The sequence below is a fragment of the Phaenicophaeus curvirostris genome, chromosome 15, assembly GCF_032191515.1.
Source record: "Phaenicophaeus curvirostris isolate KB17595 chromosome 15, BPBGC_Pcur_1.0, whole genome shotgun sequence".
NCBI classification, from domain to species: Eukaryota; Metazoa; Chordata; class Aves; order Cuculiformes; family Cuculidae; genus Phaenicophaeus; species Phaenicophaeus curvirostris.
In genome coordinates, this window is record NC_091406.1 from 6,249,251 (window position 1) to 6,273,867 (window position 24,617).

The window sequence follows — 24,617 nt, forward strand, 5'->3', positions numbered from 1 at the left end:
GTTAATGCAGAAAAATTAACAAGAGCCTTGGAGACAGAGAAGCTGAGGAAGGGCAGAAGGCCATTGATGACATGGCCAAGGGCTTATTTCAGGGAGTTAACATTTGCCTTCCAATAACAGCTCTTATCAAATCACTGTGCAAACAGAGCAGTGTTTTCTTTGGCCAGTAAACCTGGCTCAACACCTGCTCACAGTTAATAGGTTGGTATTACCCACACTCATTGACTGCTGCCTAATAAAGCTTCCTGGTACTCTGGGCTGAATGTTCTTTGTGAGATTAAGATGGAGAGACTCTTTCTTTAAATGAAAACAACTTCTCCCCTATTTTGAGGTGAAAAAAATTTCCAGTCCTGTTCTCCATGTAGTCCTCATTCCCATGGACTTACCCCAGGCCCCAGACACATAACAGGAATCCTGTTAATTTCAATAAGATTTGGATCACTCTCTAAGTGACTTGGCTGACAAAATTTAGAGTCGAGGAGAAGACTGTATTCCCTCCCCTTGTGCTAAAGGCAGGGGAGCAGAAGTGCAAGCCAAATGGAGAGCAACTAGAGAAGATTCATACAAGGATAATCTTTGTTGTTGGGTTCACCTGGATCTATTTGGGCACAAGACTAACTTACCTGTGTTTGAATTGAGCTGAAATTTCCCATGGTCGTTGCCATTCACAATTTCATACTTGATCTCTGCGTTTTCTGCATTGTCTCTTGTCAACGCTGACAAGTTGAGGACCTCTGTACCCACAGCCACATCTTCTTTTACCATGGCCACATATTCAGGGGCCAGGAAAACAGGCAGATATTCATTTAGATCCACAACAGAGACAGTGACAGTGCCAAGAGCAGAGAGGGGCTCTGGGGTGCCTCGGTCAGTAGCATAGACTGTCAGCTCAAACGCTGAATGCTGCGAATCCTTCAGAGGCTTTTCCAGACGGATCACCCCTGTGGTTTCCTCAATTGAAAAGCGTCCATTGGCAGAGTCAGAGAGAGAATATACCACTTCAGCGTTGAGACCTGGAAGGATAAGGGACAGGCTGCATTAATTCATGGATAGGAATGCTGCTGGTTTTATTTATTTATTTTTCAATCCGTTAGGACTATATGTATCTAAATGACCTTCAATTTCCAGGGAAAATAGAGGTTATGTGAACAGCAAGTGTGCCTCTGTCTATATGCAGGTTCAGACATCCAGCCACCCTCACCATCATCCATCAGCATCATATTTACAAGTGCTTGTAAAATTCCATTTTTAATTCGCTTGATTTTAAATATAATTTCCTTTCATATCTGCTTCCAGAGCAGATAAATGTGGTCTTGCCTGTCTGTCATCATAAATTCAGTCACTACTGGATATTGAAAGCTCCTTTCTAAGGTTCCTTACTTACAGTTCTAAGAATCTTCATGTCTCCAGAAGGGCCCCTCCATCCAAACCACCTACCCCACCCAGAGCTAAAGGTCCTTTGTTCCTTATTACACTCATTCTCGATCTCCAACTTTGGTAGAATTTCCTTCCAGTTTGGATCCTAGACAAACACGTGGCACAGTTTGTGCTGTGCATCACCGTTAGAGTTACTGAACGTGTCTTCAAAGTCTGTCTTTACATGCTTCTACAGATACTGCACTTCCTACATAGTCACAAAAATACTGATGCCAGTCTGCTAATCAAGAAAACATCAGTGATGAGATCCAAGCACATCTTTGCCAACATTCAATCATCCATGCCCACTGCTGCAGCCCTTCCCTAGGTTTCAAAGGTTTCTATTCACAATGAAATACGAACTCTACTAAAAAACAAATCCTATTCTGACTCACCTTCATCAAGGTCCCTGGCAGCAACCACAGCAATAGGTGTCTTTGTTGTGGTGTTGTCAAAAACAGCCACAGCGCAGTGACTGGGGAAGAATCTCGGTGCGTTGTCATTCGTATCTTCTACAATCAGCGTTATATCTGCTTGGCAGGAACGGCCTCCACCATCAGTCGCTTTGGCAACAAGATGGTAAGCAGGTTTCTGTTCGCGGTCAAGAGGTGCAGACGTGGTCAGTTCCCCTGTTGGAAAGAACAGGAGATGGTTTTGTCTTCTGCAACTGCAGCCTAGGAGAGCTCAGAGAGGTTCAAGCATATTGCCTTCCTGGATGAACCATGGGAGATAGCAGACGGGGTTCGAGTACCATTTGTAATTCAGCTAATAGCGGTGGTGTGTCCATACATAGCTCGGGGCTATTTTCAGTTCACTGCCAGCCAGTGCCCTGACAGGGCTTGGCATGGGGAGTCCTGAAAGTCAGGCTGAACATCACGTGAGAGATGCCATCATGGGATAGAAATGCTCATAAATAAATTATACTTCTAAACATCTTTATAAATCTTGCTTTCTGCAATGTAGTGAGCCTGAAGTGATCTCTAGAATGATCATTGTGTCTGTTTAGGTAAACACACTGCTCAAGACCAGATAAGATGTTTTTTAGAGTTTAGAACTTGGGGTTTTGACTCAAGCGAAATACTTGCTGATCTCTCCTCCTTGAGAGCTAGCTGTTAGCAATAGTGTCTGCCCTTCATTTTAACAGTGGTAATGCCAACATCTGTAAAGAAAGCTAGCAGGAAGACGCAAGGCGTGCCGTCCTTTATACCCTGTTGCAATAGACCTGCCTTTTTGTCATTCCTTCCTAGCTTGGGAGAGCTGGAATGAACAGTCCTTTGGTTTGGTCAAGAGGAGATAAGTTGCTGAGCTGTGCTGGGAGCTGCTTTTTCCTCTGTAGTGGGTAAAGGGGATAAAAGCATCCCATTTCCCGGCTCATACCTGTATGTGGGCCCATCCGGAACTCCTCTGCGCCAGGGCCATGCAGGCTGTATGTTATCTGGGCGTTGCTGCCAATGTCAGGATCTGTTGCTGATATTTTCAAAATTAAATGACCCGGCAGAGCATCTTCAGAGACTCTCCCAGTGTAGAATATCTGCAAACACAGAAGGTGTCATTGGTATCTGAGCCATCTCCAATGTACTTTCACCTCTTACGGGGAGGAATGGACTAGCAGAAACTTCATAGTGAAGGATAAACTATGTGGTTTACAGGAAAACACAACCTGCCCCACATTGCTGGCTGCTGGGGTGTGGACTGGGACCAGTGAGCTCATTTCGCACAAGCCTTTGAATCTCCTTTGGGAAGCAACCACCTCTGTTCTTTCTCACCATGTTCTTTCTCTCCACACCAGTGATCAGCTCTCTACAGTTGCAAACCTTCTGATGGGAATCTCTCAACTTAGCAGGATATAAACCTCAGTAATTTACATGCCCCTACCCAGGAGGCTTCCTGGCATTGTTTATCTTCAAAAATTATCCTTCATAATGCTTAGGTGCTCACTTACTGCTGGCAAATATGCTTGGAGGCTAGATTTAATGTTCTTGCTTGACACACAGCTTAATTAAAATTGCTAAGCACAATCAAAGCAACAGGATCGTGTGAGAAGAATTATGACAAACTAAACTGTCTTAATGTGCTCTTTCTGTTCTTTCTTCCTTGCTATTGTGTTCTTTACTTCTCATATGCTCCCCTCATGCCCTCGATGTCCCAGAACAGATGTCTTACCTGGCCACACTCAGGGCTGTTGTCATTGATATCCAGAACAAAAATTTCCACTTCAGTGGTAGCCTGAAATTTCCCATCAGAGGCCATAACCTTGAGGAGATATTTCTCTGTATCTTCTCTGTCCAGAGGCTTCTTGGAAGAAATAGTCCATTCTCCATCAATTTGGTTAACTGTGAACTGTCCTAGTGCATCTCCTTCTAGATGGAGGCAAGAGGGAAAGAAAAAAGGCATTTATCGAGTGCTGAAAATCAGAAGTGATAAGGGAAGAGGGATATAGATGTGTCCACTGCTGGTCCCTTAGCAGAGCTGAAGGACTTGGCAGTGGTGATGCAGGGAGGGCACTGGTTTCTTGTCAGGCAGGCGAGAAGCATTTGCTCTACCTCACTGCGCTGCTGAGAAATACTCTGTCTCTCTTATTCTCTGTCTGTACATTACACTGGAAGGAGGAAATGACTCCCGATTGCAAAAAAAGCCTTGGTAATATTCTGCAGATGTGCATATTCATTGCCTCAAAACCACATTGTCTCACCTTCCTGAAGTGTGTCAGTCTGTCTTGGTGCGTGTTCCTAAAGGGATCTGAGGGTTGCAAATACCCTGCAGACACTTGTTGGATCTTATTGTTACAGTACCATGTGTAGTTGTATTTCCTTTTAACCTATGGATATATTTAATATTTAATATCGAGCTGCATTTTCTGGGGCTACTTTTTGATTCTCTAAGAATCGAATGATGAGAAACAGGTAATTCCAGATTAGGCAGGTTCTCCACAAGATTCGTGCTGCTCCAGCTGATGTTACAAAGGGTAGATTTTAAATGGAGTGGACACTGCCTCTGGAGAATCCCTTTGTTTTGTAAGGAGTTGGTGTCCTCTGCTGAACTCACGCCGCTGGGCAGAAGGAGGGAGTGTGTTGGGTAATGGGAGGCAATGAAGAGTGCTGGCTGCAGGGCATGTTTGTGTTAGACTCTGAAGTGCCTGGCACAGCTGGGTAAATGAAATTCACTCTTGTTCTGTTTTCATTTGCTTTGTGGTGATGAGGTTGTGAATCTGGAGGCACAATGAGACCTCTTCTAGCCCTTTTTTTTTGACACTGGGAGACTCCAGCCTGTGTTCGGGTTCAGTTTCTGTGTGTTTGGAATCAATGTGCCTGTGAAAAACGGGAAGCTCTGTGCTCACCTCCTCCTTTCTTTAGGTGCAGCACTAAACTGCAGTTGCATTTATATGTTTATGGGTAGAGTTCAGCCTGTGCTTCCAAGTACAAAGCAGAGAGAACACAAGGTATTCACCACTAATACAAACGTGCATCTGCTCAGGTTTAAAGCACTTGGAAGTTACTGCTGCCTTTAAGATGGCAGAAATGTGAATACATAAATGGAATTAATCTTTCCTCCCAAAGGCCAACAAATACCTAGGCATACCATAAATCAATTGAAAGTGCCAGCATTCCTTGTCTGTTTTGAATGGTTACAATAATAGATAACAAGCTGTGGCATGATCTGGCTAAATGTTTTGACCCTGAAGGGACCTCATTTGAGTTTGAACAAACATTTCAATTTAAAATAGCTCTTCCAGGTCTGAGAAAGACCTTTTGGGGTCAAAAAGCACCGTAAAATCAAGCTTCTGCTTGTGCAGATCCACAACATTCCAGTATAACTTTTTTGTTGTTTTACAGCAGTGGTTAAACTTAGTTGGCATGACTTCTGTTTCAGGGATGCGAGAGTCATCTTTAGTATTTCTTGTTAGCCAAAACCCTCACTAACATTCGACATGACAGTCTCAAATATCCACCAGAGTGGTTAACTGCAGTCTTGTGCTGTCTAATTACTTGTTAAGTCAAAGTGGCTTCATAGGAAACACATTTAATAACAACAAGCTGTATGCATTGTATGTGCATATATACAGTAACTAGAAAATAGAGGCAGGCCACACGTGTGATGTGTAAAGGAAAAAAAGCTGGGTCAAGGACCTTAAATAGTGAACACTGTATAGGTGTGAGAAAAACTCTCCTTCCTGTTGTTCCTTGGCTTCTGTACTTCCAATACATATTACAGTTACACTGGCTTAATCATTTCTCCGTCAGGAAAGTGTAAATAAATAGATCTATAGTACTGTGTAACTACATAAATAATTACAAATAAGTTGGATATATCACTGGTGGGACAATTATTATAATTTCACCCACTGCAATTTGTTACTAAAGAGTTTGGGATACTCCAGACTCATTTAACTGAAGAATCCAGCTCATGACTCATAATGGTTGGACTCGATGATCCAGTGGGTCCTTTCCAACCTAGTGATTCTATGATTCTATGACAGAGCTCGGGTTTCATCCCCTGACTGTGATAGGACTGTCAGTATAACACTATTTATGTATTAATATTCCATAAGACAAGGTATCAGATCCTCATTTTGAAATGATAGTCTCTTCTTGCCCACTGAAGATTTAGAGTCAGAAAAAACTCACCAGTTATGTAGCAAGTGACTCTCCGGTTTTGCTCTGAGATGTCAGCATCGATGGTACTCAGTGTGACAACAACCTGCCCTGGCTCCGCGTTCTCAATTACTGATCCTTTATAGAAATCTGAGGTGAACTGTGGAGCATTATCATTTTCATCAGAGACTGTGACTTCCACCAAAGTTTGGGAAGAAAGCTGGACTTTCCTGCCATGGTCAGTGGCCACCACATAAAACCGATAGATCTCCTGAGCTTCACAGTCCAGCTCTTTTAACGTGGTGATCCACCCACTCTCACCATCAATGGTGAAAAGTCCTCTGAGGTTGCCAGATTCTGATTCCAGACTGTAGGTCACCTGTCCATCACTCCCTGTGTCCTGATCATTAGCTGTCACTTGAATGACTGTGGTTCCTGATGGCATGTTCTCCATGACAAAAGCTTTGTAGGGATCTGCCTCAAAAACAGGTCCGTTGTCATTGACATCCTGCACTTGGATGTTCACAGAGACCAGGGAGACCAGCTCAGCCTCCTGATGCGAGCAGTGAGCCATGACATCAATCTGGTACCACTTGGTAGTCTCATGATCCATGGCCTTTTTGATTTTCAAAGCCCCTGTTTGTTCATCCAGTGTGAACACCTCGTCCTTGTTACTTTCTGTAGTTGTTCCCTTCACCAGGCTGTATATGATGGGATCCTCTGCAAAAGCTTTAACTGACCCTATTTCTGATCCTTCTGGAAGATCCTCAGATGCTGAAAAAGTGTAAAGGGGTTCAGAAAACCTTGGCAATGTCACCTCCCTTGGAACAATCTGAAGGTTCACTGGGACAAGGGAGTTCCAGTGAGGGGGTCTGCCATCTTCAGCTTTCACCTTGAAGTTAAAAGCCCTGTTTTCCAATCCAACGAGGCTCTCCTTGACCTTAACAACTCCAGTGGCAGCATTGATCTCAACAAGGTCTTCTGCCGTATCTTCTATGGAGTCAACGGAGTAAATGACATCTGCATTTGCACCTTCATCAGCATCATACGCCAGTACCTGGATGACAGGGGAGCCTTTGCTTACGTTGGACTGAATGGACAGTGTATACTCAGAGGCTTTGAACTGAGGTGGGTTGTCATTCTCATCTGTAAGGATTATTTTGACAGTGCAGAATGCCACCTTCCCACCCCCATCCTTGGCCATGACTTTAATGGCAATGACCCTCTCTGTTGAATTTTCCCTGTCCAGTTTTTGCAGGGTGGCAATACGGCCTTTGTTGTCTATGGAGAACTTCTCATGGGCGAGTTTATTTATGATGGTGTAGTCTATGGTGCCGTATGGGCCACCGTCTGGGTCAATAGCCACCAGCTCAATTACTTTGGTACCTATCTCGGCATTTTCTGCCAGCTCTGCCTCATACACATTCTGCTGAAAAGAGGGGCTGTATTTGTTGGCGTTTGTGGTATTGATATACACAGGCACAGTGCTCTTGAAAACTCCATCTGAAGCAGAAACTCTGAGATTGTAAGACGACTCCAAGTCCTTTTTGCAGCGGTTGAACATGGATATTATCCCAGAAGTGCTGTTGATAGTGAAATGCCTGTTATCATTACCTGAGAGTATCACGTATTCCAGTCGGGTGGTGTCTCCACTGTCAGGGTCCAGGGCTTGGACTTTTATCACGATGTGCCCACACGTAGCCATCTCGCTTACCTTGGCTTCATACTGAAGCTGGCTGAACTCAGGGGGATTGTCATTGATGTCAGTAACATAAACAATTACCACAGCATCACTGCTAAGCGGGGGCATCCCATGATCTGCAGCTCTTACTTTCATACGAAACTGTTGATTTGTTTCATAATCAAGTGCTTGAGATGTTGTTATTTGCCCTGTGCTGGCATCAATATTAAAAAACTTGGTAGCATCTGAACCATCATCCAAGATCTGATAGGAGATCATTTTGTGTCTGCCTGAATCCTTGTCAGAAGCAGAGACCTGGACAACTGGGGTCTGTGCTGGCAAACTCTCTGAGACAGATGCTGTGTAGATCATCTGAGAAAATACAGGAGGGTTGTCATTGATGTCCTCTATCTCCACCTCTACTCTGGCTTCTGAAAAGGATCCTAGTGCTGTGTCGGTGGCTCTAACGGTGAAGGTGTGTTTTGTCTCTAGCTCGTAGTCCAGCTGACCTGTGACAGTGAGGACACCAGTTTTGAAATCGACGCCGAACAGTTTCAGAGCGTCCTCTTCCACAATGTTGTAGATAAGGCGCAAGCCTTCGGGACTGCGTGCCTGTATGTGGAGGATAGATGTGTACAGGGGAATGTTTTCTGGGACCTTCACTCGGTAATACAAACTTTGGAACAGTGGGTTGGATTTGTTCCTCACGCTGATCACAACCTCCTCTTCAGCATGGAGGGGAGGCTCGCCTTTGTCCTTAGCAATGACTCGGAGGTGGTATTTATTTAAAGCTTGATAATCAAGAGGCTTCTTAAGTGAGATATCTCCTAGGTAGGGGTCAATCCAAAAATATTTGTAGTCCTCTGCAAATGAGTAAGTAATGGCTCCATTATCCCCTATGTCTTTGTCTGTTGCTGACACCTGAAAAAGTACGTCACCTGGCTCCGTGCCATCCTGCACTGAGGTGTAATATGGCACATCCTCAAACTGTGGTGGGTTGTCGTTCACGTCCTCTACATAAACCTTGACCATGGCTTGGGACACTCTTGGTGGTTTCCTGCTGTCCTTCACTTCCACAGCTACCTCATGCATGTCTTGTGCTTCACGGTCAAACTTCACGCCTTTGGTCTGGAGTACTCCAGATGCCTGGATCATTTTGAATCTTTCCTTTCCATTCAAAAGTGAATAGAAAAGTGGTTCATTTAGCTGATATCCCTTGACCCCAAGAACAGTGAGAGTCTTCTCATCTGTGGAGTTCTCCTTCACAGTCGCTGTATACACATCTTGATCAAATTTTAAGCCACTACCTTGTGCCCGAGTTAAATTTAGCTTAACCAGAGTGGTACTCTTATACAAACCATCACCAGCTCTGACTGTGAGTTCATGATATCTTCCCAGGCAAGTAGCATTAAGAATGGAGAGGAGACCTGTGAGTGGATTAATATAGAAAGCACTATCACTGTTCCCTTCCATGATGCTGTAGGTGACCTCTGAATCTGCATCTTTTGCCTGCACTGACAGAAGCTCCATCCCTGGCTGGGCAGGTAGCAAGACAGAAAGCTCATACATGTCTTTGAAAAAGACTGGGGGTGAATCATTCACATCTTTAACATGGATTGTGACCTTAGCTGGCTTGGATGCAAATAAGCTGGGACTTCCACTGTCACGCACATGTACACTGAAGTGGAAAACTGGGGTGAGCTCATAGTCTATCTCAGCACGACTGGTAAGTGTCCCTGTGCTGGGATCTACTGTAAAATATTTCAGTGCCTCCGGTTCCAAAATCTCATAGACTAGGAGAGCATTGGAGTCTTGGTCAGCATCTGTCGCATGGGTCACAAGGGGAGCATTGCTTTCATCCAGAACCATGCTTTGTGATGGAGCATTCTCCATGATCCAGCCAACGAAGGAAGGCTTAATGAAGATGGGCACATTGTCATTCTCATCTATGACATAGATAAGCACCATTGCATCCATAAATGCTCCAGCCATGTTGGTGCCACGGACTTTCAACTGGTAAAAAGACACCTGCTCAAAATCTAAGCTCTTCTGAGTGGAAATAAGGCCTGACTGATAGTTCATGGAGAACACTCCATCTCCATTTCCGTCTTTTATTTCATAGCTGACTGGTGACAAGCTTGTGGCTGAAACCTGGATCAGAGGAGAGCCAACAGCAGTGGATTCAGTGATCTCTGTGATGTATTCAGCCTCTGAAAATTTTGGAGGGGTTCGCTCAGAGGGTCTAATGCGGATGTGTACTGTAGCAGAATCTTTAAGCTGGGGAAACCCCTGATCTTCTGCCTTTATGATAAGAGTAAATCGCTCCTGCCTTGATAGGTCCAGTTTCTGAGCAACTGTAATAATTCCAGAATACAGGTCAATGCTGAAGAAACCTTCCCCGTTACCTGCAAGAAGAGAAATGACAAAGTGAAGAATGTAGACACCCTATTGGTCTTGGGTTTTTGAGCATCTTTTCAATTGATGTTCCTGATTTGAGACCTAATTAACATCTGTTTCTTTCACTGACAGACACCAGTCTTCATTAATTTCTAACTGATTTTTCATTCTGAGAAAAATGAACTCATTGAGATCTATGAGATAACTTTTAAATCAATCAAAATATAAATTAGAGATAAATGCCTTTCTAATTTGAATCTATTTAGTGGTGGCAGAGTATGTGCTTGAAGGTTTTGCTTCATGTACAGAGCATGGTAGCACAAACTTTACTAGTTCCTTCAAGCCCTGGCATGCTTATAATTATCAATACTTCAGGAATAATTAAATTCCTCAGTCCTTGATCTAAATTGCAGTGAGAAAGATGGAGCAAAGGATGGCTTTTCTCCTGCAAAGTATTTACCTGCTAAATAGGCAGTGTGGCACAGCCAGAAATATTTAAATTTTTACTTCTAGAGTGGGTAATAAAACACTTGCCCACTGAGCTTGTACGACCCCAAAAGGACACCAACTAATGCTCAGAGGGTGCTGAACTTTCCTCAAGGATGCATTTCTTGTGGAATTGGTGGAAGTGATGATGGCTGCTGTGGGAATGGAAGTAGTTCTGCCTAACATCTGGACAAGGATCTCTCAGTTCCCATGGATGGGAAGGGATTTTAAGTTGTTTTAACCCACCCAGTAATGTGACTCAATATTGAACTGTCTTCCTAAGTAAAGAGGCCTTTTTCATAATATAGAAATTTCCACTAATATGGAAATTACCTATTTGCTCTAGATTTTCTCTGGATAGGAAAAAAATAATGCTTTAGCAATGTGCAGCCGTTTAATGTTCTTTGCAACAGCTAAAGGGACCTGCTCAGCTGTCTAGCCACTAGCTAGAGCATGGAAATGTAGGCATATTCATAGCCTAGACTGTCTTGTTGTACAGTTCTCACCTGCCTGAAGGGAGTAGTGGATTTCAGCATTGGCTCCTTGGTCCTGATCAAGGGCTCTGACTTGTATAACCTCTGTGCCCACCACTGCCGAGTCCAGCACTTCTGCTTCATAATGGATGCTGCTGAACTGTGGGGGGTGAAGGTTGCAGTTCTCTACATGGATGATGACCCGTGCAAAGTTCCTCTTGATGGGGACCTCCTGGTCTCGTACCTGAATGACAGAGGAAGAGCAGGTATGGTTACACGAGGGAGGAGACATCCTTTTCTGCACCAGGCTTCCAAGTAGCTCATCAGGCCTGTTTCAGAGGGTGGTGTGTTTCAGTGGTACCAACCCCTTGGGTTGAACCTGTAAGTTTCAGCATCAAAAGTCAGCCTTGGGCTTGAAACCAAACATTAACGCTGTGCTTTCTTTTACACGAATCCAGTGGCCTTCCAATGAAACTAGCAGGTGATGGACTTAACACATGATTAGAGGAAAGCAAGATGTCACCTAGACTTATCCAGGATGGTTATGTAGTAAAGGTTAACACCCTGCTTTCCTCTTTCCTGTTTTTCTAGACAAATCCTCCCTCAAATACTGGAACCAGTCTGAATTTCCCCAGTGACTCATACATCCCGGAGAAGCTAATGGATTCAGCAGGGTTTGGCTAGGACTCACCATCACTGTTAGGGTGTGTTGTGGCATGGGTTGGGAACCAAAGCCTTCTGCTGTTGAGAGAACCCCGCTGCTTGGATCCAACTGGAAAAGTCTTGTGCTTTTGGGGTCCAGGCTGCCATGGATGGTGTAGATGAGGCCCTTGCCTTTGTCCTTGTCTGTTGCACTGACCCGCAGGATTTCTCTCCCTGAGGGGGTATCTTCAGGAATCCTCACCTCGTAGTGGCTCTCCAGGAACTGAGGACGATGCTGGTTGATGTCAATTACATGGATAAATGCCTGCGGGGAGACAGCACAGTGAGGGCAGCAGAGATATGGGAGCAACCTGACTTATGCAGCAATGTAAAATCTCAGCTATCAAGCCCCCTTGGGCGCAGTCTTGTAGCCATCACAGCTCTCCAGCTCTTGGGTCTTTGCCGTCCATGGTGACTGGGAGTCCTTTTGTCCTTCTCCCCAGGGAACTCCTACTGTGCCTTCCCTTAGTGACTTTCAGTTTTCTTCCTCTCATTATTTAAATCTCTCCAGTCTGGCAAGCCATTCGGTCTGAACATGCTCACACTTGGCACACAGGGAAACCGTTACAGCCTGCCATGAAAAGTGTAATAGCAGTGGCTCAGCTGTGGTGCCAGCTTTGCTGGCTTGTGCCTCCATACCAGCATTTATTAATTACACACAAGAAAGCTGGCAGAAGGAGGATGTTTGGTAAAGCAAGGGAGGGGCTGGCCTATCTCAAAAGCAGCACATGTGTAGAGATGTAGAAAAAACCTTTTGTGGTCTGCATTTTTTAGCCAAATCTTTCCCTTTGCATTTCACAGCAACCCCCTGTGAATGGCCAGCCTGCAAAGTCACGTAGTTTCTTCTGTCTGGTCTCCTACCCTGGCTGTCCTGATCCCAACACTGATGTGTTGACTGAATCTTAGGAAGTCGTGACCAAGTGTAATAATTTGCTTCCTTTAGCAAACCTGAACATGCCATGGGTGTTTTGCACAAGCAAGATGTTTTTGACATCTGCTAGCAGCCTTGAGTGCCAAAATAAACCTAGGGATGAGATGCAAAGTTGCAGGGAATGCACACCGGGCAAGGTGGGGCTTTGTTTGTTTATTTGGAACAATACTTGAAGATAGTTGAGATGATAGCCGTCAGCACTGTGTTTCACAGGAATGATAGTGTTCCTCACTCATCATCCCCTGCAAACCTCCTCAGTGAATCTCCCACGATAAGCGTCACTGATGGGTGACTCACATCCTAGGTCTTCCTGTGCAGCAAGAATTGGATTTTTGGATGCTGAGAGCAAGTTGAGGTCTGAGAGTGTGAACTGTCACCCCAGCTTGGCTGGTGGTGTAGATGTGTCCTTATGTGCGGCTGTGATTAACAGGAAAGGCCCAGGCTTTCCTAAAGCGTTTGTGTTTCATATAACAAAAAATCCTTAGCCCAGCGCTTGGGTCACTGTATAACTTAAGATCACAGTGTAAGGAGATTTTTGTGCCTGGCACCTAATACAGAGCTCAGCAGACTCAGAAAAAAGATTCCCTTTGCCATATGCTCATCCTAGATGGGATCTCTACAGAAGAAAAAAACATTACCTGGGTTTTGATGGTAGTGGATCCATCAGTGACTTCTACTGTCAGGTTATAGCTTGACTTCTTCCTTGCATCAAGGGGTCTTGCAATCACCATGCTGCCTGTGCTCTTTTCAATGTCAAAATCCATGTCATCATCACCACCTAGGATGAGACATGAGAAAATTAAATGGAGGTTAGATTTCTGTGTGGAGTGAGCTACAGGTGCCAACAGCCTTTGCAGGAGAACGGTTTCTAGGAGCTGCCTGGAGATCCAAAGGATGAAGATCCAGACACGAAATACAAACCACACAAGGAGCTCATGCCCAGCCACAAATACGTGGTGTGCCAGTCAGTTTACCTTGAGCAGCCGTGTGAATGCATTCACTGCAGCTGTAGCTCGAGCCACAGCCAGTCTAGGGACGGCACTATAGCTGTTTTCCCTCAAATCTGGAAACTCAACACAAAATGTTGTAGATAGACATAGGAGACAGGGAGGACATGCAGAAGCTGGACCAAAAGGTAGTCACAGATGGTGACAAAGCAGTACGGGAGGGAGGATGAGGGAAATTAGAGAAACTGAGAGGCAGAAGAGGAAAGGGCGCACATATGAATATGATGCCCTGGCTAGATTTACAACAGTCACATTTGACTGTTGATTTATTTGCACAAGGTCTCCAGCTATGCAGCATCATGGATCAGGGACCTGCAGGGCTGAACAACGCTCTTGCTGGCTTCGAATTCAAGGTCACACTGTGGGCTTATCAGCGATGGTCTGCATTGCCACGGCTGGGAGTCTGTGAGCTACCTGAAGAAGACCTATACTTGAACAGTTGGGGAGGCAGACGGTGCTTCCAGGGTGAGCAGAACCTATTGCCTCCAACCCAGATGGCTGTGTAGCAGAGGGAACCACAGGCCTGAGCAGCTCAGCAGCAGAAGGCTGCCCCTCATGCTACTGCTGCTCAGCCCTGGCATGACAGCTCCTTTCTCATGTCTCGCTTGCTGGTGGCCTGTTAGTTCTCTATCACACATGAAACACTGCTACATTGCTCTGAGGTAGAAGCAGTTTTCTGCAAATCATCTCAGGTCTCAACTTCTTCCTTCCCAGGTACTGGATGCTTTGGATTCTGCTTTATTCTCTTAACAAGTGGGAAAATCTTGGCTGATTGTTAAATGACACATCTTCCCTTGTGGGAGAAATGCAATGGTTTCCAGCCATCTGGACCACCACTTTCCTGCTGGGAAGGAGACAGAAAGAGGCAGAGGGAGAAAAGAGACCCATGGATGCCTTTCCTTGAGAAAAGAGAGAAGGGCTCTGTTTGCATGGTGCCAAAGAGGAAGCCCAGTTAAGGAAAAAGACAAAGAAAGATGCTGCATTGTCAGTTTTTGCAAAGACCGTCAGCCCCAGTGACAGAGCCTTTATGGATTGACAAAGGCAAGTTTTTAAATGGGATAAGAAGGCTCCTGGATGTTTGCATAAACTGCTTCATTGCCAGCTACTGTAACGTTTTTCTTCCCTAGTGGGGGAAATGAAATCCTGTCCTCTCCCACCACTATACAAACCAAGAGAGCACACGGTGGACTAGAAACTAGCAAAGATGAGGTCAAGCATACAGGCAAGCACTCAGCAGGTAAATGATGGGATAGCATTCAGAGGAAGATACCGTTAATTCTGCAAACCCAAGCACACGCTACTAATGACAGATAAGCCTTGCACTGGTGTTGTCTGCTCCTTCTAGTGTTGTATCTACTGTGGCTTAATTGTATTTATATACCATTATCCCTGCCCTAACATAGTAATGGATAAGACTATTCACTCGCCCAATTAAGCTTTGTCTGATGAGGGTGAGCCCTTCAGGCAGTGTCAGGGTTAGGCTGTTGCAAGGCAGATTGGGGCACCATTTCAAAACGTGGTTTAGTGACTGGTGGGAACGGTTGGACTCGATGATCCGGTGGGTCCTTTCCAACCTAGTGATTCTATGATCATATCACATGAGCACAATTGGCCCTCATTAGTAGGACCAGTTCTGTACACATGCTGCCTCATGAGTTCCCTGGGGTTACAGCCCATGTCCCCTCTGCTCAGGCATCATGTGTCTTAGAGGAGGCCTTAGATTTTCTTCACATTTTATGTCTAAGACATCCCTGTGATACCGTGAAGGGGAAGGGAGAGCCTCAGCAGTCAGATCAGACCAGTTCTTTGGGGAACCCTTCCCTCTCAGCTCCCTGTCAGGACTATGGGCTCAGCAAGGACCGAGAGATATGGGGCATCTCAGACCCAGCCAGACATCTGGGTCACTGCAGGCTGTTTTACTACAACCAACAGTGTCACTTGATTCCCAAGAGGAGCTGGGGTTGGTATGTCCTGCATTTCATGTGACATTGGAGAACATCTCAAACACTGACAAGTCTCAGAATGCCTTTAAAAAAGTGTGTTAGAGAATTGCACTTGGCACCAGGACCCATTGGACAGGCAGCTTTGTATGTGGCTGTTTAAGCCATTTGGTGTCTGTGAGAAAGCTTCCCCTGTAGCTCACCTGCATCTAAACCAATCATCCTCATTAGCTCAGGCGTGAGTGCTGAAAGCCAAGGGAGCTGGAGCAAACACTCCCAGCCACCGCAACCCCAGTTTAATTTCTGTGTCTCACCTGTGATATTAAACCACACTTGGCTGGGGCCCATTTCGATGCTGATCACTCCCACCATATGGTTTACAGGGTCTGTTTCCATCACAGCAAAGTTAAAATGGGGTTCATCGAAAGCTAGTGGCTCCGAGGAAGGGCCGGGCCTCGTCACCCAGCTGATGTGAAGCCGCACGTGGGAGGAGAGTGGTGGGCTGCCGCCGTCTGTTGCCTTGACCTGTCAGGAAACGCATGTGCAGTGAGGGAGAAGGCTGGTTTACACCCTGGGAGCCCTGTGGGAAGCCGCTTCTCCCACCCACCAGGAGTTTCAGGTCCGAGTGTGCCCAAAATTCCACAAAACAAATCTTGACCCGGTGGCCCAAGCTCTGGCTGCTTCCAAGAGCCGTGCAACCCAAATTCCTCTTGATCACCAAGCAAATCTGTCATGTCCAATCCACAGCAGAGACCTGGATCATAAGGTCTGCTGCAAGGACCCACATCGTGTGGGAGAGCTTTGAACCTATATCGAAGCCCCATGGCCTGATCAGCCTCCCAAATGCATGCACTGCTGAAACCCAGAGACTGTGCAGGTTCGGGTCCACATCCATATCATGGATCACTGTGTTCATCTTTGAGAATGGGTTGGACAGTTAATTTTAAATTTATCCTCCATTTTAATAGCTTCTTACCTTCTGCATTTCCCATCATTCCCTTCCAGTTTCTTTCCCTGTAAGACAAGTCTAACTCATTCAAGCTCTCCTCCCACCGCTGTATTTTCTCCATCTCTTTCCTTCTTTTACCCTTTCTGTTTCTGTGGCCTTTTCTCTCTTTCCCTCTGCACCCATCTCTTCCCACTGGGTCTCTCCCTTCCCCTCTCCTCTCACCGTCAGTATGTTGTATTCAGAGGCAGGAAAAGCTTTCCTGGAGAACACCATGCCAGTTGTGGGGTTGATGGTGAATATCCCTTCCTCCTCCTCCTCAATGGTGTAGGTGATCTGGCTGTTCTGGCCCTGGTCACGGTCGGAAGCAATCAGCCTGTAGACTGGCAGCAGCATCTCTGAGGCATCTCTCTCAGGGAGCTGCACCATGAAGAGCTTGTGGGGGAAACTGGGAGGGCTGTCGTTGTCATCCAGGACTTGTATCACAACTCTGCTGGTGGACTTCAGGGCTGGCTCTCCATTGTCAGAAACAGCTACCTGCCAGCAAGCAAAGGGAGTAGGTGATAGAGCTCTTTGTAGTGACCTAGGACATTAAGCCAGCCTTCATCCTGATGGGCAATGGCTAAACTGGAGGTTTTGTGTGGATTTGCATTTGTACTTCAACAGTTTCAGAGGCATTGCTCCTCTCTGCAGGGTAAGACATGTTGGCTGTGTCTGGCACTGTGCAAGTGGGTGGATTTCTCTGTATTGCTCTTTCTCTCATAACTTATTATCTATCCTGCCAGAGGACAATTCCATTCCTCTTCCTGCATGCACAGGGAGATATGTCTGCAGGACTCCTGCTTGCAGTTGCTCTGGGTATTGGGTCAGTTTGGTCTTTAAGGGTCAAACAACTAAAAAAAATTGTATTGTATAAGCCATCTTCACAAGTTGTCACCCATCCTCACTTTTCTGTGCCTGTGCTTGCTCCCACTGAATTGCATTGCAGAGAGAAAAGTATTACCCTCGATCACCCTGGTAGACTGCAACACCTCAAGATCTTTCTAATGTAAATCCACAGAGCAGCTAGGGATGCGGCTGGCAACACAAAACTACACAGCTATGTCTGATACAATGAGATAAATGAGGGTGGATTTCTCTGGCTTGCTCTTTCTCTCATAACTTATTATCTATCCTGCTAGAGGACAATTCCAGTCCTCTTCCTGCATTCCCACAGCTTCCAGAACAGGCCTTTTGCTCTGGTCTTCAATAAGGAAATAATGAACCTCACAGTACTGCTGCAGCTGTCTCTTAGGGCAACACGCACCATGTAATTAAGTTTCCTAGCAGTTGGGAGCTGATGGAATGAGATTCCTTCTCTGTGCTCCAACTTGCAAGGAAAGCTCTTTGAGGACTTAATACACTTGTAGGTAAATAAAGCTAATTACAATCATCATTACCCACCTCTAGGATATGTTCAGCCTTGTATTCTCGATCCAGCTGCTGTGAAGTCGTAGAAATCAGACCTGCCAAGAAAGAAATGCTTTGAGCTCCAAGGTTCAGCATCCAATGAAAGCCAGGGCTGATCAAATCATTGTGTGCTCCACATCAGCCTGCCAACACGCGCTCTTTGTGATCAGAGGAAAAAGGCAGATACAGTGTTTTGACAAAAGTTTTGTCTTTTGTCATGGGAAATACCCTCTATTCTATCACCAGAACAAATGGATTCAGGCTAAAAATAAGGTACAAAGTCAATAACAATGTTGGTATATTATTTAAGCCTTGCTGAGAGACAGGATGAATGCTCTAACAATTGTGAGATTTGAGAGATTTATAAAACATATGCAGTATTTTAACTACAGGGAATCGGTTGCATGGAGGAACGAAGAATTGTGGCTGTAAGAAACTAGAGTTTAAACAAAATCATAAATGCTTCTTTTTGGCCTGTCAATGGTTAAGTGGATTAGATGCTAGTAAGGAAAGGATGGAGCTGAGGCTTGTGTTTCCATGTCTGGATTGATAATAGAGCCTTGACTCCTAACCTTTGTTGAAAAGCAGCTCTAGACCATTTTCACAACTGCTTTACAGATGATGGAAAGTATATATATAATGCATGATTTTCTGTCAGTCATCAAGTCTGACACTTGTGGGTGGGTTTGCCTGTTCCCTGCATCTCCTGCTTGCAGCAATTACTGTTATCATGGTGTTTATTCCTTACGAAGTGAATTTCTGCTTCCTCACACAAGTGCAAGGCAGGGTGAATTATCTTGGCCACCACAAGCAGTGACATGGGCTCGTGCTACTCTGGGAAATGCTTTGCCTGGGAGGCAGTGTGCATCTGCCGAGATGCAAGCATGTGCACTTGTGCTGCATCATCATAGAATCAGAATGGTTTGGGCTGAAAGAGACCTTAAAGATCATCCAGTTCCAAACTCCCTGTCATGGACACCTTCCACTGGATCAGGTTGCTCATACCCTTATCCAACCTGGCCTTGAACACCTCCAGGGATGGGGCAGCCACAACTTCTCTGGGCAACCTCTGTAAAAAATTTCTTCCTAATATCCAATTTAAATCTCCCCTCTTTCAGCTTAAAACCATTCCTCCTCATCCTGTCACTGAACAACCTGATAAAGAGCCTCTCCTCATCTTTTCTGTAGCCCCCTTTAAGTACTGGAAGGCTGCTATAAGGTATCCCCAGAGATTAAGATATTAAACTGATAAGAACAGGTAATATACTTGATCTTAGCCAAAAGGTGGAGAAGCACCCTGAAAAATTTGTAAACCAGAGTTGCATGAACCCATCTCAACTCTCATTTCTGGTCCAAAGTCAATAAGTTTTAATTAATAGTATTGTTTTCATTTGTATCATATTTCTTTGGTGTATTGCTGTCTGAGCATGATAGGCAGGAGAAATTTGAAAGGGCTGCAGGAAACACTGGATAGTTGAAGGAGGGAGTGCGGAGCAGCTGCTTGGAACAAATCTATTGTTAACCGTTTCCACTTGTTCTCTGGAATTATTCATATTTGGCACCAGCCACTGCACTAAGCATTTATTTGATGCCTTTACAATCATAAATCAACACTCCTTAATGTGTTATGACAAGATGATTTGAAAGACTCTGTTTGCATATATGTCATATATTTTTTTTTCTCCCTAATCTCCGTTTTGACACCTCGGCAGGTGAAGAGGACTCAGCAGTGGCCTGAGAGCACACTGGCTGAGGAGATTTTGAGTCCCACCCAGGCTCACAGGAGGCTGTAGGGCTCCAATAGCAATAAAACTCTTGATATGCATGGAAATGCTCTCTTAATAAGGAGCAGAAGAAGGAATTGCAGTATTTCTGTCCACATTGCCAATATGCTGGAAAGGACAGAGGTGCAAAGCCTACAACTCTGGCTCCCTCAGAGGATGGTTCATAATTTTGGCTCAACAAACCCAGAGGACACATAGCTAGATATTGACAACAAATCCACGCAGTACTTCTGTGCACACTGGGGATATTTCTAGTCTATCGAATTACAAAATTCAGTTGCAACAAACTAATACCTTGTTTGCACTGGGTTACTGCTTGCCAGCTGATGGAAGGTAACTTAAACCACTCTGAAGTGATTATTTGGATTTGCCTGATCACACCCTGAAATTCTTTCATGACATAATGATAAAAATGAAAGAAAACAGGATCACAACTGAGCTTTCTAGAGCTGGAGAAGAAGGATTTAGCGAAGGCAGATGAAGTGGAACTTAATTACTATCTTGGATGTCTGTACCACTGAAGATGCTCAGATCTCCTGGGCAGAAAGAGCTGACTCTACTTTCTACCATGACTCTGCTTTTCTACCTGTACTGTATCCCAACGGGGAGTCTTAAGGGTTGGCATTTTTAGGTTTAGCTTCATACCTGCTGAGTTAAGTCAAAGGGTTGGCTTCTCCTGATCCTGGGTAACTTCTGTCCCTTACCCTGTGCTCAATCACAACTTCTAGTTCCCCTCTCCAGAGTCAGTAACCACTCTGTCTTGAGATCAGAAAGTTCTCGTGGTTACTGGTTAATCTCTCTAATTCCCATATGGAGCCGTGGTGCTGTGCAGCTGCCAAGATGTACAAACTGCCAGCACTGTTCACACGGCAGTTGAACACCCAGAGACAGTGAGACGGGGATCGGACGTGGTGCTTTGAGAGAAGCCAGCTGGAATTAATGCATATTTTTATTTGTTGCTACTTGGTTATACACCCTGTGAAGCCAGAGGGCTAAAATGGATGTGGAAACTGTTATTAAAGGGGAACTGCTGTCAGCTTCTGTGGCCTAGGGTAATAGTTCCTTAGTTCTTTCTGCTGTCCCCTACAAGGACCTAGGAAGTGCATGAGTGTGTTTTGTATGTGCATGTGTAAGAATGTGATTATCAGTGCAGTCCCTGCCTCTCTGGAGAACACCAGCAAGCCTATCCCACAGGACTGGTGATCAGGTTGGTGTCTTTCATTTACGCACTTGTATGTGGCCCTCAAGTTTTCTGCTGAGTCCTACACAAGCTGAACAAAACTGTCAAAGGTCCTATTTGCTCTTGGCTGATTAGCCAAGCTCTGCATTCATCTGAATGGGTCTAGAAATTCTCTCTGCTGTTGCTTGCACACAAACAGGCATGAGCTCTGCTCTTGCAGGCTCTCTACACACAGCAATGGGAAAGGATTGTCTGTAATTCTCTTGCTTGCTGCCTGGAAAGGAGAGAGAGCAAAGCTGGTCATGTTGGAACAGGAGCAGCAAAATTAACAGTGCATTGTTGTCAGGGAATGAAAAATAATAATCACTTCTGTTGGCAAGAGCAGGGCTGGGGTGGAGGTTGCTGGCCTCCTGCCCTTGCTGCAGGGAGGAAAATTGAAGATAGTTAAAATACCCAGAATCAGGTTTGCAGGCACTTGGTCTTTCAAAAAAGCCTGAGAAGGGAAGAGGTTGTTCTCCCGAAGTCCTCTTTCTACTATCTGACTGTTGCTTCCATTTCACATCCTCTTTTCCTCTTCTCTTTACACCTCCCCTCTTGTTCTGACCCTGCTTTGCACTACTCCGTGCTTAGCTGGATCTGGTGGTAAAGTTGACTTGGGGAGCAGCACTGCAACCATCCCTCAGATTTAAACAGCACACTGTGCCTGGATGTCCTTCCATGCAGAGAAATTCAGGGAACCACGCGCATCCTAGGGAAGCCCGTAGGCCCTGACACAGCAGGAGAAGTACCAGAAGAACAAGCACTAGGTAAGAGCTGGAGATGAGTAGTCTGAGGTAAAAGGAGTCTCCAAAAGCTTTTCAGTGAGATGAATGGCCTCATACTGACTCTTCCTGCCACAGTCTCTCAGTTCCTCCCGGTCCTGTCTGAACTGGAAACTGCTTCACATCAAGTACTGCAAACCCCACACAAAACAAGCTGAAAATCTTTCCAGCAAAAGAATACCCCAAACACTTCTATCTCCCCATCTCTCCATCTATTTATCTATCTCTCTGTCTCCCACAAACACTGCTCTACACCAGCTGCCAGGCTGGGCTGGAGAGATGCCATTGCCAATGGCAGAAAACTTTCATCTCACCGTGCAGTTTTATTCCCTCTTCTCATTAGCCTTTCGTTTATTTTCCCTCTTTTTTTTCCTCCACCCCTTTTAGGAAACTGGGAGCTGAAAGGACTTGGAGCACTTCTGTAGAAGTTCAGGGATGCTGGAGGAGCTGAGCCCTGCCAGGAACTGAAAGACCAGCAGTTCATCTTCCAGTGTTGCACCACAGGCTGAGACTAAAGGTTATATTTTTATTCTACTTAACAGAGCAATTAGCATGCCCTTGTGCTGCAGAATGAAAATATCACAGGGGTTTCCAATAAGCTGCTCACAGCTTATAAATTTAGACAAGCTGTGATATTCTTTCTGGCAGTAGTAGCAGGTGACCTCTCTTCGGGTACTCTAAGCATGAGAATAGAAACTGTTCAGTTTGTGCCAATGCTTGCGGGTAACTATTTGTTCTTTTGGGTGATGTGCAAGTAAAACAATGGATAACTGAATCCTCACCACGCTTGGAAGCAGGTCCTTAAGCAGCCTCGGAGCTCAGCATTTAAAGAAGAGACCTCCAGCAACTGTTGGAGATAAGATCAGCTCATGGGTTCCTAACAGGACTGACAAACTTATCACTCTTCACATGCAAATTACCTGACTGCAGACAGAGATGGATAGGAGATGACTCATACCTGAGAGAGCATTTTTTGACTAAAATGGGAGTTAAAGGGTTGGCTTAGAGGTGATGCGTCTCATCAGCAAGCATTCAGATTATTGCCAGTGTCACTTGTTTTACCATAAAACATGACAGCCTTGGAGCACGAATTTGCAGAACTGCACTCATACTGGTTTGAAAGCTTTGCCCACTGCCTGCAGTATAGAGAAGGGTGAATTTCCTGCAGGGTGCATGGGTGCAAGCTGGAGCTCAGCAGATGAAGAGAGCTAGTCTGGTCTCCTGATAGCATTTCTGTTCCACATCCAATTGAAAAGGCAGTGATTTTCTCAAGCAGGGCCTCTGAAGGCACCTGTCCATGGAAGCCAGCATTTGCGCAAGCTGCCTGTGGGGCTGAGTTGTGCTTAGTTGTTTAGACTGTGTGGGAAAGTTGGATGCTGTGCAGTGCCCTGAGCTGGCTAAAAAGCTTTTGTTAGTGGAGATAGCTAGACCTGGGCGTAGCAGTAGTCACAGTTAGCTGACACCTTCAGAGGTATCTATAAAGTGCCACATGAAGACACCCTGTGAATCTCTTTCAACCAGAAGGATTTCAGTGTTTCAGCATAACTATTTCTTTCTAAACACTCCCTTCTTAGCCAGCTGTAGAGGATGGCCAGAGGGCCATTACACCACAGTTAATATGTAGTTTAGAGCTGCACTAGCCTTTTTCAATACATTCAGCTTCTTTCTCATCTGAAAGCAGGTTTCTACCCCGCTGCAGTAGGTGAACTGCTTTTATCATCCGCAAGAGATCAAAGTCATGCAATTAATCCTCTCCCATACCCAGGCTCTGTGCCCTCCTTTCCCTCTTCTCCCAAGAGCTGATGGGGTGAAGGGCTCGGCACAACTTTCCTTGCCAGACTGGCCCAATGTCAGCTCTGCTGGGGTAGTTTGAGGAAGCTGTTTACAGAAAACATCAGCGGGTTTTTGATGGCTCTGAAAGATCTGGTAATTAATCCTCAGATGAAAGATACGGTCTAGGAAGATGGCAGAGGCAGCACACTATGCTTACTGCATTAATAGTTCCAGAGAAAGGGTGGAGCCTTTAAATGCAGTGGGATTCATTTTTATTAATCCTGCCTTGGTCTCTCTCAGGAGCAAATAGTCACCTCCAGAAGGGTGTTTCCAGGCTCAGGCTGAGCAATAGGGCAGTTGTTTATAAGGGGGAAGATGAAAAGGAACAGCTTGGTTCTGCTCAGAGCTTTGAAAGCAGCACATCTGTGTCATTCTAAGAGCCATCTGGATGCAAAGTGCAGCCCTCAGGTTGAAGGTTTTAATCATTAGCCTCCCCACACAGCGTACTTGGAGACTGAGACTTTTGCTGCAGAAGGAAGGTGTGACAAAGGCAGCTGTGTGGGTTGATTATTGAATATGTAACATCCTCTGGGCACTTGAAAGCCTCAAAAACAAATGCTGAGTTGGGTCAGTCTTACCTGTAATGAGGTTAATGGCGAATAGTCCTTGAGGATTTCCACTTAGGATGTGAAAAGTCAGTTTTCCCTCTGAGGTAGAGTCTGGATCTAAGGCATCAAGCTGAAGGACAGATGTGTTTGGTGGGGAATTCTCCATCACAGAGGCATAAAAGACAGGTCTGGACATCTGAGGTGGGTTGTCATTGGTATCGGTAACTTCAATATAAATTTCAGTCACAGAAGACAAAGGAATTGTTCCCAGGTCTAGAGCCAGCACTGTCAGCCAGTAGTGAGACGTTACTTCTCGGTCAAGTGGTGCTATGGTCCGGATGGTGCCTAGAAGAATGACAGAAAGTGCTTGTGAGGGATGCGGGGAATTCAGACCACTTTGTCCTTAATGCCAGACCAATTTATGTCTCTGG

At 45.3% G+C, this 24,617-nt stretch overlaps 1 protein-coding gene and 1 pseudogene across 1 annotated transcript in view; both read right to left on the reverse strand.

The window, feature by feature from the left end:
- The window catches only part of FAT2 (FAT atypical cadherin 2), a 55,842-nt gene that overhangs the window by 15,182 nt on the left and 16,043 nt on the right, over nt 1-24,617 (reverse strand). The window contains exons 3-14 of the mRNA XM_069868992.1: nt 24,217-24,531; nt 18,015-18,076; nt 16,797-17,108; nt 15,940-16,150; nt 13,317-13,456; nt 11,737-12,012; nt 11,079-11,289; nt 6,042-10,094; nt 3,580-3,776; nt 2,794-2,947; nt 1,812-2,045; nt 624-1,013 (exon numbers count right to left, since the gene is read on the reverse strand). Coding sequence (XP_069725093.1) covers nt 624-1,013; nt 1,812-2,045; nt 2,794-2,947; nt 3,580-3,776; nt 6,042-10,094; nt 11,079-11,289; nt 11,737-12,012; nt 13,317-13,456; nt 15,940-16,150; nt 16,797-17,108; nt 18,015-18,076; nt 24,217-24,531 — 6,555 coding nt within the window. The remainder of the gene's footprint in view (nt 1-623; nt 1,014-1,811; nt 2,046-2,793; nt 2,948-3,579; nt 3,777-6,041; nt 10,095-11,078; nt 11,290-11,736; nt 12,013-13,316; nt 13,457-15,939; nt 16,151-16,796; nt 17,109-18,014; nt 18,077-24,216; nt 24,532-24,617) is intronic.
- Nucleotides 19,225-19,317, reverse strand: LOC138727346 (U2 spliceosomal RNA; annotated as a pseudogene).